This window comes from Anser brachyrhynchus, assembly GCF_964034855.1.
Source record: "Anser brachyrhynchus genome assembly, chromosome: Z".
Taxonomy (NCBI): Eukaryota; Metazoa; Chordata; class Aves; order Anseriformes; family Anatidae; genus Anser; species Anser brachyrhynchus.
In genome coordinates, this window is record NC_137697.1 from 58953862 (window position 1) to 58968081 (window position 14220).

A 14220-nucleotide genomic window follows, 5' to 3' on the forward strand; every position below is an offset into this window, starting at 1 on the left:
TTCCAACCCCCTGCCATGGGCAGGGACACCTCCCACCAGACCGGGTTGCCCAGGGCCCCATCTAACCTGGGTGCAGCCTTTAAGCCAATTCCTTGTCCTCTGAATGGTCCACCCTTACAGTCCATCTCTCTCCAGTTTGAAGACCAGGATGTCATGTGGGACCAAGTCAAAGGCCTTACAGAAGTCCAGATAGATGACATTGGTTGATCTTCCCTTGTCAGCTGACACAGTCACTCCATCATAGAAAGCCACCAGATTGGCCAGGCACAATTTGCCCTTGGATAAACCATGCTGGCTGTCTTGAATCACCTCCTTGTCCCGCATGTGCCTTGACATTGCTTCCAGGAGGATCTGGTCCATGATCATCCGAGGCACAGAGGTGAGGCTCACTGGTCTGTAGTTCCCTGGGTCCTCCTTTCTACCCTTTTTAAAAATGGGAGTGATGCTTGCCTTTTTCCAATCACCAGGGACTTCACCTGACTGCCAGGACTTTTCAAATCTTATGGAGAGAAGATTGGCAACTACACCAGCCAGTTCCCTCAGGACCCTGGGATTCATGTCATCAGGCTCCATAGACCTGTACCTGTTTAGATTTATCAGCTGGTCTTGAACCTGCTCTTCGCTTACAGTGGGGGGGGGGACTTTGCTCCCCCTGCCCTCATCTTCAGGTTCAGGGAAATGAGTGATGTGGGAAGCCTAAGGGCCAGGCTACACCATTCATTTTTCTCTTTCATGCCTGGCACAGAAGCAGCTATTTCTGCTCTTCAGTCCTGTTCTCGGTGACCTGGTCCCTAGGGCCATTTGCGTGCTGGACATGCCAGAATCCGTGTGAGGGTGAGGACCTGCAGGCTTCTGCCCACAACCCCTGCGAGCGGAATCGGGGACATGGGCCTGGATCTCGCTCTGCTGAAGGTGTGGGGTGTGACATGGCCTCAGGCTCATCCAGAAACCTGGAAGGACATCCCAGACTTGTACGTGGCACTATGCCACGTGGTGGGCCTCCTCTGCTTAGCTCTGGCTTGCTTGTTCCAGCTTCCCGTCTTCTGTGAGGGACTGAAGCCCTGCCTGCAATGCTGGGTGGTAAGGATGGTACTTGCCATGCTGCAGCCCTGCCAGGAGGTACAACTGTAACTGACACATATCTATATTGTTCATTTTTAGCATTACTTTTGCTCTAAATCAGATAATCACAAAGAGATTAACAGATCCATCATACCTGCTAATAGGCATAACTTCTTCCTAATCCCTGATACTTAGTGTTTGCCTTGTGCTATGAAACTTCAACATGAGTATCTTGTATACATTTTTATCTTGTTACTGTAATCTTGGTTGTTCTTGTTACGCACATAACCCAATTCAGCTTTGAGTCCTCCTGAAATCTAGATCTCCCATCGTACTGAGAAAATACCACGTGTATATAATACCACGTACATAATGCTACCTCCTTTTATCTCTGTTTAGCCTGTTTCTCCCTTCTTCAATGACTCAGCTTAGGAATTCTGTTTTCCAAATAGTATACAGCTTTTGTGAAAAAGATCTTTTCAGTAGCTTTGTTCAAAGAAGAAGAATACCCTCGGTGCTGGTATTTCCACTGAATAATTTTGGCAGGTGGATGTTAAAATGTGTTACAGCTAAACATGTAAAATTTTTATTTATTTTCCTGTCACTTTCATTAATTTCTTTAATTATATAGAATTTCTGTAATTCTTCTAATTTAAAACTGGTAAAAATGCTGCAGTTTTGACGCAGGCAAGAAATATTAAAATCAACAAGCATGGGGCAAATACAGTATCACGTGCTTTTTAATATGTTTAAGACTGTTTATATAGCTCATGGTTATATGCCAAATTGATTAGGTATTGTAACTATCATTAATGTGTATTTTCACTAGTAAACCACACTATGCTATTTATCTAAAAACAAATGGAGTTCTTTATGCTGCATTGGACTAGTAAGCAGAAATGGACGGACAAAATAATATGTCCAAGAAAGGAATGGCAGACTCTGGGTGGTGATTATTACTTTTATTTGGCCAGTGATGGAGTCTAAGGAAGCACTGAAATTGTGCTTTCTAAGATTAAGAATGCTAAATCTCCAGTAAAACTTCCAGTAAATTAGACCAAAAGAAAGAAAAAAAAAAAGTCTGAAAGATCATTTTGGCTCTTACTAGTATTTTTGTTCAGTCAGTCAGCAGTATAGACACTGAAGAAATGTACCAAGAGGTGGAAGGAAAGTGGAGGCTGTTTATAAGTTGCTGCAGGAGTATGGTTGCTGCTTCTCAGAGTGGATACAGCTGGATGACTCCAGGAAGTGTTTCTCTGTTGTTTTGTTTTTATTTTTTGTTTTGTTCTGCTCTTTTTTTCTTAAAAGAAACCCTGCTGCAGACATGCTGAATGTAGAGCCAGCAGAGCTCATTCAGATCTTCAGGAGGTAACTGGAGATCTGACTGGTTTAACACTTATGGTGTAGCTTTCCAGGATCTTTAGTTTGTTATTTTACTGAATCACAATGAGCATACTGGAAGTAAATATATGTTATTACCTAAGTCTAAATCCCCAAATGAGCATTTCATTTCATTATTATGTTTCGAAATGTTGAAGAGGAAAAACATCAAATTTTCTTTTTAGTTTAATTAGCTTAGCAATTTTATTAGGATGTTTCTTGATAAACATAATCATACTGGTAACAGCGGGGCTTTCTTGGCATCCAAAACGTGAGGCGAAGACAATGGCAGAGTAAGAACTCTGAAATCAATAAGCATGGGAACACTAGCTGGCAACATTTTAGGGGATGATCAGCAGAAACTCAGACAAACACATACACAAAAACATAGAAATCTTGGCCCCACTGAAGTGAATAGGAGTTTTGCTGCTGACCTTAAGAGAGAGAAAATTTGACCTCAGTTATGCCACTGCGGGAGGGATGAGGGGACAGAAAAAAAAAAAGGCAAAAAAAGAAAAGCTTGAAATTGCTGAGAAGTGGGAGAATGAATTTGATTATATTGGAAAAAAAAAAGTGGGGTGTGTGTGTTTCATAAGTGGGGCAAAGGAAAAGTTTTTGAACAAACTATTTTTAAAGTTTCTTAGTAAACATATTTATTTTCATATAGTCCAAGACCTGAAGCAGTAGTTCTCACTTTACTCCCAGTGGTTCCTATTTGTGCACAGATACTGAGCACTCCTATCTATGCCACTGTTCATCTTAGTGGATTGCTGTCTCTCACAAATTTACAGGTTTTCCAGTTTCCCAGTACTTATAGAATTGGTTCAGCAGCTTCTCTTCATGCTTTTACACATTTATTTAAAGCAGGTCAAAAAGAAAATGGACGTAATACTTGCAGGCAACTTCAGTTCCTTTGGTATATTCACATTATGCTTGCAGCCAAATGGCTTCTCTTGGAAAAATGTATGCTGTTTACATCTCCCAAGGCTGTAGACAGGTATACTGATTCAGTAGAGCATCAGCTCTTTACAGCTCTGAGAAAAGAAGGCAAGAACTTTGCCAGCGGTAGTCAAATAAAAGTTTGGTGCCTTTTGAAAAAAAATGGCAATTAGCCTTCACTTCTTTACGCCTTGTCCAAGCTGATATCTGAAAGCAGTTAAGGATTTAAATCCTTATGTATGTTTCCACACCTGTGTCTAAAGCGCAATTTATATTCAAGAATAATGATAAACTTTCTTAAACCATGCAGTTTCACCGTTCTGTTTTTGTGTTGACTTCTCACTGTCCCATCATTTGTTTTAATTTTATTGTTTCTGTCCATCTAAGTTAATATAACACATATGCTACTTATGTAATTACACTTAACATTTCACTGTTGTATTTATTAGTTTTCCATAAATGGCCCACAAATATTCTTAAAAGAAAAATAGTTAGCATGTTAACCCCTGTAGAAGCAACTCAGACTGATTGATCACAGTGATTGCTTATGGTTGGGTTCAGAACTGCTACTAGTGTAAATCTGTCTGTGAAATCCAGGCATTTGCCATAGTGTTTTGCATTTCTGTGGAACAGCTTTATGACAAGAACATTTTTGCTGCTGTGCATAAATATTTGGAGGATGTCAAGAGATGTGTTAGAGAATAGAACAGTTGTGACATCCACTTTTCAGCCTTTCTGATCCTAAACTTGTGAAGGTAGGCAACATTTCTTTCACTGACTTCATTAGTCAAGGAGTTGGTGCTCCTGTTTCTTCTAAAAGCAGTTATGGTTTTCTTTTTGTCTTTCTTTAAAGCAGGAGGAAATGGGAAGTAATAAAAAGACCTATTATCACCATTGTATTATCAGAAAAAAAAAAAAAGAAAAAAAAACAACCTGCCAGTAGCTACTGTTGAAGAAAGACTAAAAAGGCACTTGGTAACAGAATGGCCCGGTGCTGTGGGAGAGCTGTAATAGCTAGTTAGATCAATCAGTGTCTCTGCTGAGTCTTGACAAATTTCTGATTTAATGGGCTGAGTGTGTTTCCATAATTAGTCTAAAAGTTTTTAAGGTTTGACAAGACCAAACTCTGCCCAGATTGGCTTTGTACTGCAAGCTTGGGATTCCTTTAGGTCACTATAAAAGCAGACTATTTTGTCCCTAGAAAAATGGTCACCTTTTCAATTTTTTTTAGTTCTTTCATTGACTTGTTAAAGAAAACACAACCAAAGAGTGCAAAATTATCAGAGGCTGGCTGTGGAGGCCAAGTAAACTGAAGCAAATCTGCTAAGCACCAATTAATATTCTGGTGGTTAACTTACATGTTATATTTAATTTCTTGTTACTCATTACTTCCTAAGATGAACATGACTTAGATGTCAAGATATTATTGTGTGACAACTGCCATGTAGCTAAAAAGCAGATGTTTTATCAGTCAGATGAAACGTTATCAAATAGACACATAATTCTGCAGGAAAGCGGTAATGAAAATCACAAATCTGATAGTGAAACCAGAAGAAAAGGACTGCTGTTTGATACAGATTCTGGAATACCGCTTTGACAACCCAAACAGTCGAGTAGTATATTTATGCCTTCCTGAGATGAATGGTAAAAGTCCAACTCAGTTTGGCTTGGGAAGGAATCAAATCATTATATTTTTGCACATATCTAATCATTCAGCTAATTTTGGCTGAATTTAGAGTTGTGTCAGGACTAATACATGCTGGTTGGTGAGAACTGACTGGTGGCATTTCACAGGATGAGGGTTTGTCTTGTAGAGCAGCAAGTTCCAGCTGTAGTACCACCTGCCTGTGAGCACATTCCTTACTGGAGAAGGAAGGAAAAAGTGATAAGTAAGACCTATGCTTGTGTGACTTCAGCCAAGGATTTCCCTACCTCAGGGGAATACACAGCTTTTCTAAATGACCCTTTATTCTGCTGCTGTATGAGGCTGGATGTGATCCAGGACATCAAACTGTATATAGCTGTAGTTTTAATACAATTGAATACTAGCCCTTATCTTCTAATTTAAATGGCTCACCATGTTTCTAGTCCAAGTTTTTATTGACTAAGAATAGTGGATTTTAGATAATGAAATATTTTGTAGTGATTCAAATAAAAAAGACAAAACCAGAAGCTTTATGAAATATGAGAATCTTTATCTAACTAAAGATTAATCCCTAAAAGCTTAAGTTTTAGAATGTGGTTAGTAATGACTGGATTTTCCTTTAGTTGGAACTTAATCTCTGAAAGGAACTATTTCTTTTTCTTATTTTCTTCCTGAGTTTTTCATAGCACTCAGACACAGAGTGAATGGATAGTTTAGGAAAACTGTAGTTGCAGTCTGGAGTCTGTTACATCCAACCTGTCTTTCACGATCCAGATGGAATGAGGAAATGCTGGCAGAGGTTGATGACTGCTGACAGTGAGTGAGACGGCTTTGTTCCAGCTGTTAGTGTGGATTTCTCCTCAACGCAATGTCCCTGACCTCGGCTCTGCTGGAGGCAGTCTCGATAGTGAGTGAAGAACACAATGATGTGGATGACTTGTTTCAGGCCATCCGGTGGCTTGAGTGCCACGCAGTAGAGGTGCATTGATAGATAAACATGGGAAAGGTTAATTTCTGCTCTGTTCGTTTTACTGTTCCCTCCGTGAAAGAAGAAGTTCAGCCTTTCCAGCTGTGGTAACTTTGAAAACAAGTCAGAAGGGTGATGAGTAGCTGTCTGCCCTCCTCCTCAAAATGAAGCAGTTCAAATGCCCCCCACGCTCCTTTTCGGTGGTTCTCACGGCTGTACGAATGTGACATTGCAATTTCTTCTTTTTTAAGAAAGTGCTCTTCATGTTTTGATGTATTTTGGTGATAATTTGATGGTGGACAGAGTATAGCCAATATCTAAGCTTGTAGGTGCTGTTGTTTCTCCCACTCAACTGAGAAGGGAGACTCTGGGCTTGGCTAGTTCAGGCCGGGATCCCAAGTGGCCCTGTTGTGTGATGACATGGCATAGCACTTGACAGTATATTCCCATCATTTTACCAAAAATGAGGGGTTTATGCACATACCAGAATGGTTTATCACAAAGACTCACAAATCACAAGACACGTTACAAAACAAAACAACACAACAGAATCACAGAATCGTCTACGTTGGAAGAGACCTCCAAGATCACCGAGTCCAACCTCTGACCTAACACTAACAAGTCCTTCACTAAACCATATCACTAAGCTCGACATCTAAACGTCTTTTAAAGACCTCCAGGGATGGTGACTCAGCCACTTCCCTGGGCAGCCCATTCCAATGCCTAACAACCCTTTCAGTAAATAATTTCTTCCTAATATCCAACCTAAACCTCCCCTGGCACAACTTTAGCCCATTCCCCCTCGTCCTGTCACCAGGCACATGGGAGAATAGACCAACCCTTACCTTGCTACAGTCTTCTATAAGGTACCTATAGAGAGTGATAAGGTCACCCCTGAGCCTCCTCTTCTCCAGGCTGAACAATCCCAGCTCCCTCAGCCGCTCCTCGTGAGACTTGTTCTCCAGACCCCTCACCAGCTTCGTTGCCCTTCTCTGGACTTGCTCGAGCACCTCGATGTCCTTCTTGTAGCGAGGGGCCCAAAACTGAACACAGTACTCAAGGTGCGGCCTCACCAGAGCCGAGTACAGGGGGACAATCACTTCCCTAGACCTGCTGGCCACACTGCTTCTTATACAAGCCAGGATGCTGTTGGCCTTCTTGGCCACCTGAGCACACTGCTGGCTCATATTCAGCTGCCTATCAACCAGTACTCCCAGGTCCTTCTCTGCCAGGCAGCTTTCCAACCACTCATCTCCCAGCCTGTAGCTCTGCTTGGGGTTGTTGTGCCCCAGGTGCAGGACCCGGCACTTGGCCTTGTTGAACTTCATGCAGTTGACCTCAGCCCATCGCTCCAGCCTATCCAGATCCTCCTGCAGAGCCTTCCTACCCTCGAGCAGGTCGACACACGCACCTAACTTGGTGTCATCTGCAAACTTACTGAGGGTGCACTCGATCCCCTCATCCAGATCATCGATAAAGATATTAAAGAGGATATTAGAGACAATAAAGACAACAGAAAAATACAAAACCTGTCCGCCTTCTTGTACATCTGGCATAGAAGCCATGGGATTATTGGGACAGTAACCCTCCTTTTACTGGTGGATTTTTAACGTGAGAAGCCCCTCTTTCAACTTTCCCTATAAAGTCATGAGAGAATAAGTATTTTTGTTGTTGTTGTTTTTGAAAGATGTGATTGGGTTCTCATTGGCATGGTTTGCCACGCTTGAGCAGTTGAGCGCATACAGGGCATACAATGTATTCTTTGTGTGTCGGTCTCAATAGAGTCATAAATATTGATGATGATTTTTAAATAGTGTGCATTGTTTGACCACTGAACTATAACCTCAAAACCACAACTAGGTGAGAGAGGTTTTTGTATTCTTTATGTGAAACAGGTGTTTATTTCACAGACTTACTGAGTTGTATTTGAATGTTCTGTTTTCTGTCACATCAACATTTCTACAAGTATCACAATGTAGGGCTGAAAATTTAAAGGATGTAACAGTTTGGACAAAATATAGGAAAAACGAAGGGCATTGCACTGTATTTTTATCTTTGTAGTTAAACTGTGTTTTGTCTGAAGTACAGAAATGACCAGGTTCAAAACCCAAAGATGAGCATTAAGGAAATGTCTTATAAATATTTATATAAGCATTTATTATTAGTTAAGTAACTTGCTAGCTTTATACTGTGTGTTGTAGCTTTAGGTCACTTCTCTGAAGCTTGTCCAAAGCCTCTGGTCATATCACATATGTGATACTGTGTAGAGAACTGCATGATGTGCAGGCTCTCTTTTTGCCTCCTGAATGGGATAAATATGTCTCTGTCTCTCTGCATCCATATATTTCATAAACATTAGCTATTTCATACCTAAGTCTGTTAAGTGAAAACTAAAATCTGTAACATCTGGCATCTGCAGTGCAGGCTGGAAAAAAACAACAAAACAAAACAAAAAAGCAAACAAACAAAAAACCACAATGTCAGATCTCTTTTTGTTGTGCAGAACTTCATGGTGATGAGTTAGATCAAGTTTGCTGTTGTGCTGTTGTTACTACCCTTGCTGTTGTTGTGACTATCAGTATTTCTATCACTGTCATCCTTAGATCTCCTTAGATCTCCAAATGTGGATAATTCCTGCATTGCTCTAGATGCAGAACAAAAAATCTTCAAAAGCTTGCATGAAGTGCGTGAGAAGGACAACACTGATGCCAACAGAGAGAAGGGTACAGGCAAACAGTGGAACGGAGTGTTTTGGAGACATTGCTGTAGTCTGTCAAGCAGAATTTTCGGGTTATTGTTACCATCCGGGCAGAGGTGGGAATTTAAGAAAAGAATAGAGGCATTTTGCAGATAGTTAGAGCAAATATCTTGCAAGAGAGAGAATACGGGATTTTCCTGAGCTTGCTTTCTGCCCACTCAGCATTCCTGTCTGCTCCAGCATTGAGGGTGAGGTCCAGGAAGGAGGATGACTGAAGCAGTTATTTTGGTGGTCAAAAGCAGGTTGTTTACAGAACTAATTCTCTGGCGGTACTCTGTGACCTGCTGTTTTGGAGATTGAATAAAATAATACTTGTGAAGATCCAGCAGCATACATAACCAACCTGAGGCTTCGCAGTAGCTGTAGGGGTTATTGCAACCTTGAGGCTGCAGTAGCTGTCACAGACAGCTGCAGAGCTGCTCTGAACAGGGAGCAAGATTCCATCTACGTTAGGCTGCGTTTTCCCCTGCAAGCTGAGTGTTGACAAGAGTTTTTATTCCTAAAATGTGTCATTATGGCTTCCCAGTTGATTAGCTGTACCTGTCATGTGAGGACTAGCTTATTCATCAGAACTTGTTTTCTTTGAAGGAGAAAATGAATGTATTCCATTAGAATATTAAAACTAGGACAACAAATGGCACATCAGGAAATTACATTTAATTAGCTGACTTAGCACTGAATAGAGGTTTTCTTATATTTATGGTGAGGATCTTGTAATGATGAGGAATACAATTCTATTTATCTTGAACGTGCTGAAGGAGAGGGAAGATACTAGGTTTTCTAATAAGGCATTACACAGTAGTTCATTATTAGATTCCTGATCACAGACTTACTTGTTCGGCAAAGGAGATGGAGTTTTGCTCTGATTTCTGCTTGCCCATACAACCTTTTCTGACTTCCTTATATGCCTCAGCCTGCAACAGACTGATGTCTTATGCCACTGCAGAGGATTATCAGGACTGGTACACCTGATGAAGAAGTTCTGTTAAAAAACTTTGTATCCTGGTATATTACAGTTTCTGCTATTTTTCTGCTATTTTATATTAGTAACAGAATACTAAAATATAAAATTTCCGGAGAATCTGTACTACTTGTGCTATTGTTTTGTCTTCAGTTTCTTTACTACTGATGCCTTTGTATATGAGTTTTATTTAGTTCTTTATAGCTGCTTTTAAAAATAATTAACCGTAGGATACAGAAATGGCTGTATGAGCAGTTACTGAGATTTTTTTCTTACGGAGTAAAAAAATAACAGAAATTTGCATGGTAAAGAATTTGTTTTCTTTTTCTTTCCAGGTACCACGATCAACAGGATGTTACTAGCAACTTCCTTGGAGCAATGTGGTTGATTTCAATAACTTTTCTATCCATTGGATATGGTGACATGGTACCTAATACATACTGTGGGAAAGGAGTCTGTTTACTCACTGGAATCATGGTGAGTGTTTCTGACTTTATTCATTGGATGTGAGATTGTTAGCCGCAATTAATCCCCAAACTTGTGGTGGTCGTAAAGAAATATTAATTTGCTAGCCTGTGTAGGATATAGACTTACTTGCACCATTCCCATGGCCCTTCATTCCATGGTAATGAAATAGAGGGTTTTCTTCCTCTTGAGGTAAAACTTAATAGCTGTGTAATGAAATACAGGGAAACAAATTCCACCCTGACATAATTTTCAGCTTCAAAATCTTAAGAGTCTTTCATTACATTTTAAAGCATCACATCTTCTCAGTTATCTTTGGACATTTGCAATTGGACTACTAGTAATAATGAATCTACATTTCTGACTTTTGCTTCTTAAAATTAAGTTAGTCACAAACATAGAAACACAATGGCTGCTAGTCTGCTAAAGCATTTTGCTTGTACGTAGTTTTATTTGTTATAAGTCTAATATATTATACATAGTATTCCATTGCTTTAAGTGGACCTATCTAGTGCAACTTTCACAGTACGAGTTTTTGTTAACAGTAATACAGTGCAGCAATTGTTGGTCCATGCACATTCAATATATATTTATTAGCTGTTCTGAATGCGTGTTTTAAATTTTTTCAGTATTGCACCATTTGGTCAAAGTTAGGCAGGAAGTAGGATGATACATTATAATGTCTAGGAAATTTATGCACAGCTATAGTAAATCAGAAGAAGCCCATGACTGTGCCACTTTTATTTATATTGACTCCTGTATAAATATCCCTGTGAATGAGATAAGCATCATATATGCCATATATGACAGTGAAATGTGTACATGTTTCTGAAATCTTGCCATTGATGATAAGCGATGCAGCTCCAGTATTTACCTTCTGTTAAAACAGGTATATTGGGATTATGGCTGAAAACAAATGGTAGCAAACAGTTTTCCCTTTTAAACAGGTGTTTGGCAAATTTGTTGTTTGTAAGAGTGTATTTTATGTCCAAAGAGTAAAATAGGTTAAGGTGTTTTGTAATGTTTTACAGTTTTTCCTGTTGTTTTTTTTTTTTTTTAACATGTTACAGGCTTCAGGTCATTGACCTTTTGAAAGAAAGATTTCCAGTGCATTTTGCTGGTGGTGGCAAATGCTTATCTCTTTAAAAACAGAGTTTGAATTTAGTTGGAAGGTACAGGCTGAAAGCAGAGGAATGACTCAGGCGGCTTTTATAAAGGCTGTTGACTAAGCTCAAATCTGCCATCTTCTGGAGTATTTGCTTTTGTTCCTCATTCTGAGCTGCATTTTGATGCCAGAGAGAATAAAAAGTGGTCATAAGTTCATTAGGAAAAAAGGAGGACAAGCAGTATACATTGCCAAAGGGATATGCAGAATGGGGGCAGAGCCCTGTCATAATGCTTTTCTTCTTCCCAAGCAGTGTTTAGGAATAAGAAGAAAATACTTCAAGATGCAGGAATCAGATCATTATTCATCCTCATTATGATCTCTGACTAGGCTTTCTGAACAGCAGCAGCTAAATTCTAGGTTAACTCGCATTGAGTATGCACTCATATTCAACTCAAGTTCTGCACTATTTGCATTTCAGTATAAAAAAAGTACAGTAACAGAAATCATAGGAGCTTCAACACTCTGCAAAAGTGCAGTGACAATAGTAGTATTGATACTAATCATCCACGAGTTTCACACTGCTATTAAGTTTATGCTAGTGTAAATGATAGCAGCATCCAAACAATAATTTTGATAGCTGTAGGTACACTTTTGATTTTATGATGATGATGGTGATGAAAACAAGGTAAAAATAAAATCACAAAAACAGACTATAGATTATTGCAGATGTTATCCTACACACCTGTGAATGAACCAGATAGAAGATGAAATTTTAGGATGCATTTGTCATTTTGCTTTTGACAACACCATTTGGATTCAGATGTAAAATAATTTATTGCAGTTGTTTCCATTGCTTGGGAGTAAAAATGAAGTCCTGGTTACTGTGTATTGTTTACACACAAGACATTTCTTTTTCACAACAGAAATAAGATTTATTCCTTTGAAATTAAGCTTGTACAATGTACACATTATACCTCCTATCTTTTATTGTTTTTTTTGTGATTAAATATTCTGCAGATACTTTGGAAGCACTAAGGCTTTTGTAGGCAGCAGTAGTAGACTATGGACGAGGTAGACTATAAATCAGATAGTAAACACATCCTCTGCTGTCTATGCATTAGATAGGCCTGCAAGAGAATGACGTATGGATAGAAATATAAGCGCCATGTTCCAGATGTTCTACCACAACAGGATATAGAAGAGATGGGGAGACCTATACCATCCATCTTCACCATACCATGCAACTTGCAGGATTATTTCTACCCACTGAATATGCAGTGGTTATCGCTAAATATGCACACTGAATATGCAGTAGTACCCAAGTGGACCTCTCAGATCCTAGTCAGCAGGCTGAGCTCAACTACAGTTGGAGCAGTTGTGCTGGTACTGAGTTGAATGGCTTATAAACAGACAGCATTTTCACCCGCTTAATGGCTTTATGGAGTCAGGGCTTTGGAGTGGTTTGCCAACTTTTCCTTACTTTGTGAGGATTATAGTGAAGATAGCAAAAATTTGGAGAAGGGAAGTAGAAATAGATAGAAGTTAAAGGGGCAAATGGGAGAAGATATTGGAAGATGTGTAACTGTTGACTGTAAGATGGGAAGAATTGTAATGAATGAATTACCTATTGAAGTCGTATGAAGAATACAGAGAAAGTTGAGTAGTTCTTGGTCTTGTGTGAGAGCAGGGGGTCTATTAGTCGCTGTTAAGAATCATTACAGTTGGAAAAAGCAAAATTGCCTCTTTCTGATGCATTGTAGTAATTCCATGCAATTTGTGCCACAATGACTAGCAAATAACTATTTTTAGATAATTTTTACAGGCCTTTGTATTTTTTTTTTTATTTATGCAAGATGAAATAATAGCGATCCATTCTTATGACTGCAAATAAAAGGATCTGCTTCAAGGTTTGAGAAGGAATTTTCCTTTTCTGTTGAGCGTTATGTTGTGAGCTTGTGCATTGATTGTATGATGCAGAGATAAGGGTGCAGAATTTTCCTAACGGGCTAGCTGCCAGCCGTTAGAAGACATGAAGAACTTAGTAGGTCAAACCAATTTTGCCACAATAAAATGGATAAGTTGCAATTGTCCTGTCACAGGATGCACAGAGTGGTTGGCTACAGGTTGGATGAAGATTGCTTTAGATGAAATAGCTGTTCTTTCAGAGGCTTGGTCATGCTGTTGCCAAAATTGCAGCATTAAATGGTTCAGTTATTGAAGAGAACTCCGAAGAGATCATTAAGATCATAAAAGAAATAAGTTGTGAAGATTTTCTTAAACTTATATCATAGAGGTGGGCAAGATTAAATGTTTCATCTAGAAAGTAGCATCTTCCAACCATTGTATGTGAACTCCATTTGTATAGCTGAAGAATTCTAATCTGAGTAGTCACAATATAGTCAGTGTGTACTATCTGCCCCTAGGGATGCCAGTTTTTATAAGTTTTAAATGGTGAATTAAAAATGAATTAGACCCCATTTTAAAACATCTCATGCTGCAACTTTTAATGTACATGTGGAAATTTGCATTTAGTTTAAAAGAATTGCAATTCCTATCCTACATGTGCCAAAAAAATCAAGAGGATTAGGTGTTTCTGAGAAAAGGGGACTCTTATCTATGGTTAAGTTGTCTTGTTTGTGCATGCAGTTTTATATCAGACTCACACAGTTCTTATCAACATAGGGCTGCCTATGTCAGGAACGTGGCATCTAGAATAATGTCATTTTTAATCGTGATTTTTATTGGTAGCAAAATCTGAATTGTAACATCTTTGAAGTTTAATACTTTCTAGATTGAAAAAAAAAGATGAGATTCTAACTGTCTTGTTAACATTGGCTACATTGGCTGCTGAAAGTAAAGAAAAAGAAGTTAAACAAGATTGGAGCAGTGTAATATGAAAACTGTTTTTTAGAATTTTTATGGGTAATTTACTAAA

The 14220-nt window shown here is 39.1% G+C and overlaps 1 protein-coding gene across 6 annotated transcripts in view; it reads left to right on the forward strand.

The window, feature by feature from the left end:
- KCNN2 (potassium calcium-activated channel subfamily N member 2) overlaps window positions 1-14220 on the forward strand; it is a 79065-nt gene that overhangs the window by 39812 nt on the left and 25033 nt on the right. For all 6 annotated transcript variants that reach the window (XR_013943510.1, XR_013943511.1, XM_080573958.1 and 3 more), the window contains one exon: window positions 10048-10189. Coding sequence is in view for 4 of the 6 variants with exons in the window: in XM_080573958.1 (XP_080430084.1) it covers window positions 10048-10189 (142 nt within the window). In the remaining 2 variants the exon portion in view is untranslated. The remainder of the gene's footprint in view (window positions 1-10047; window positions 10190-14220) is intronic.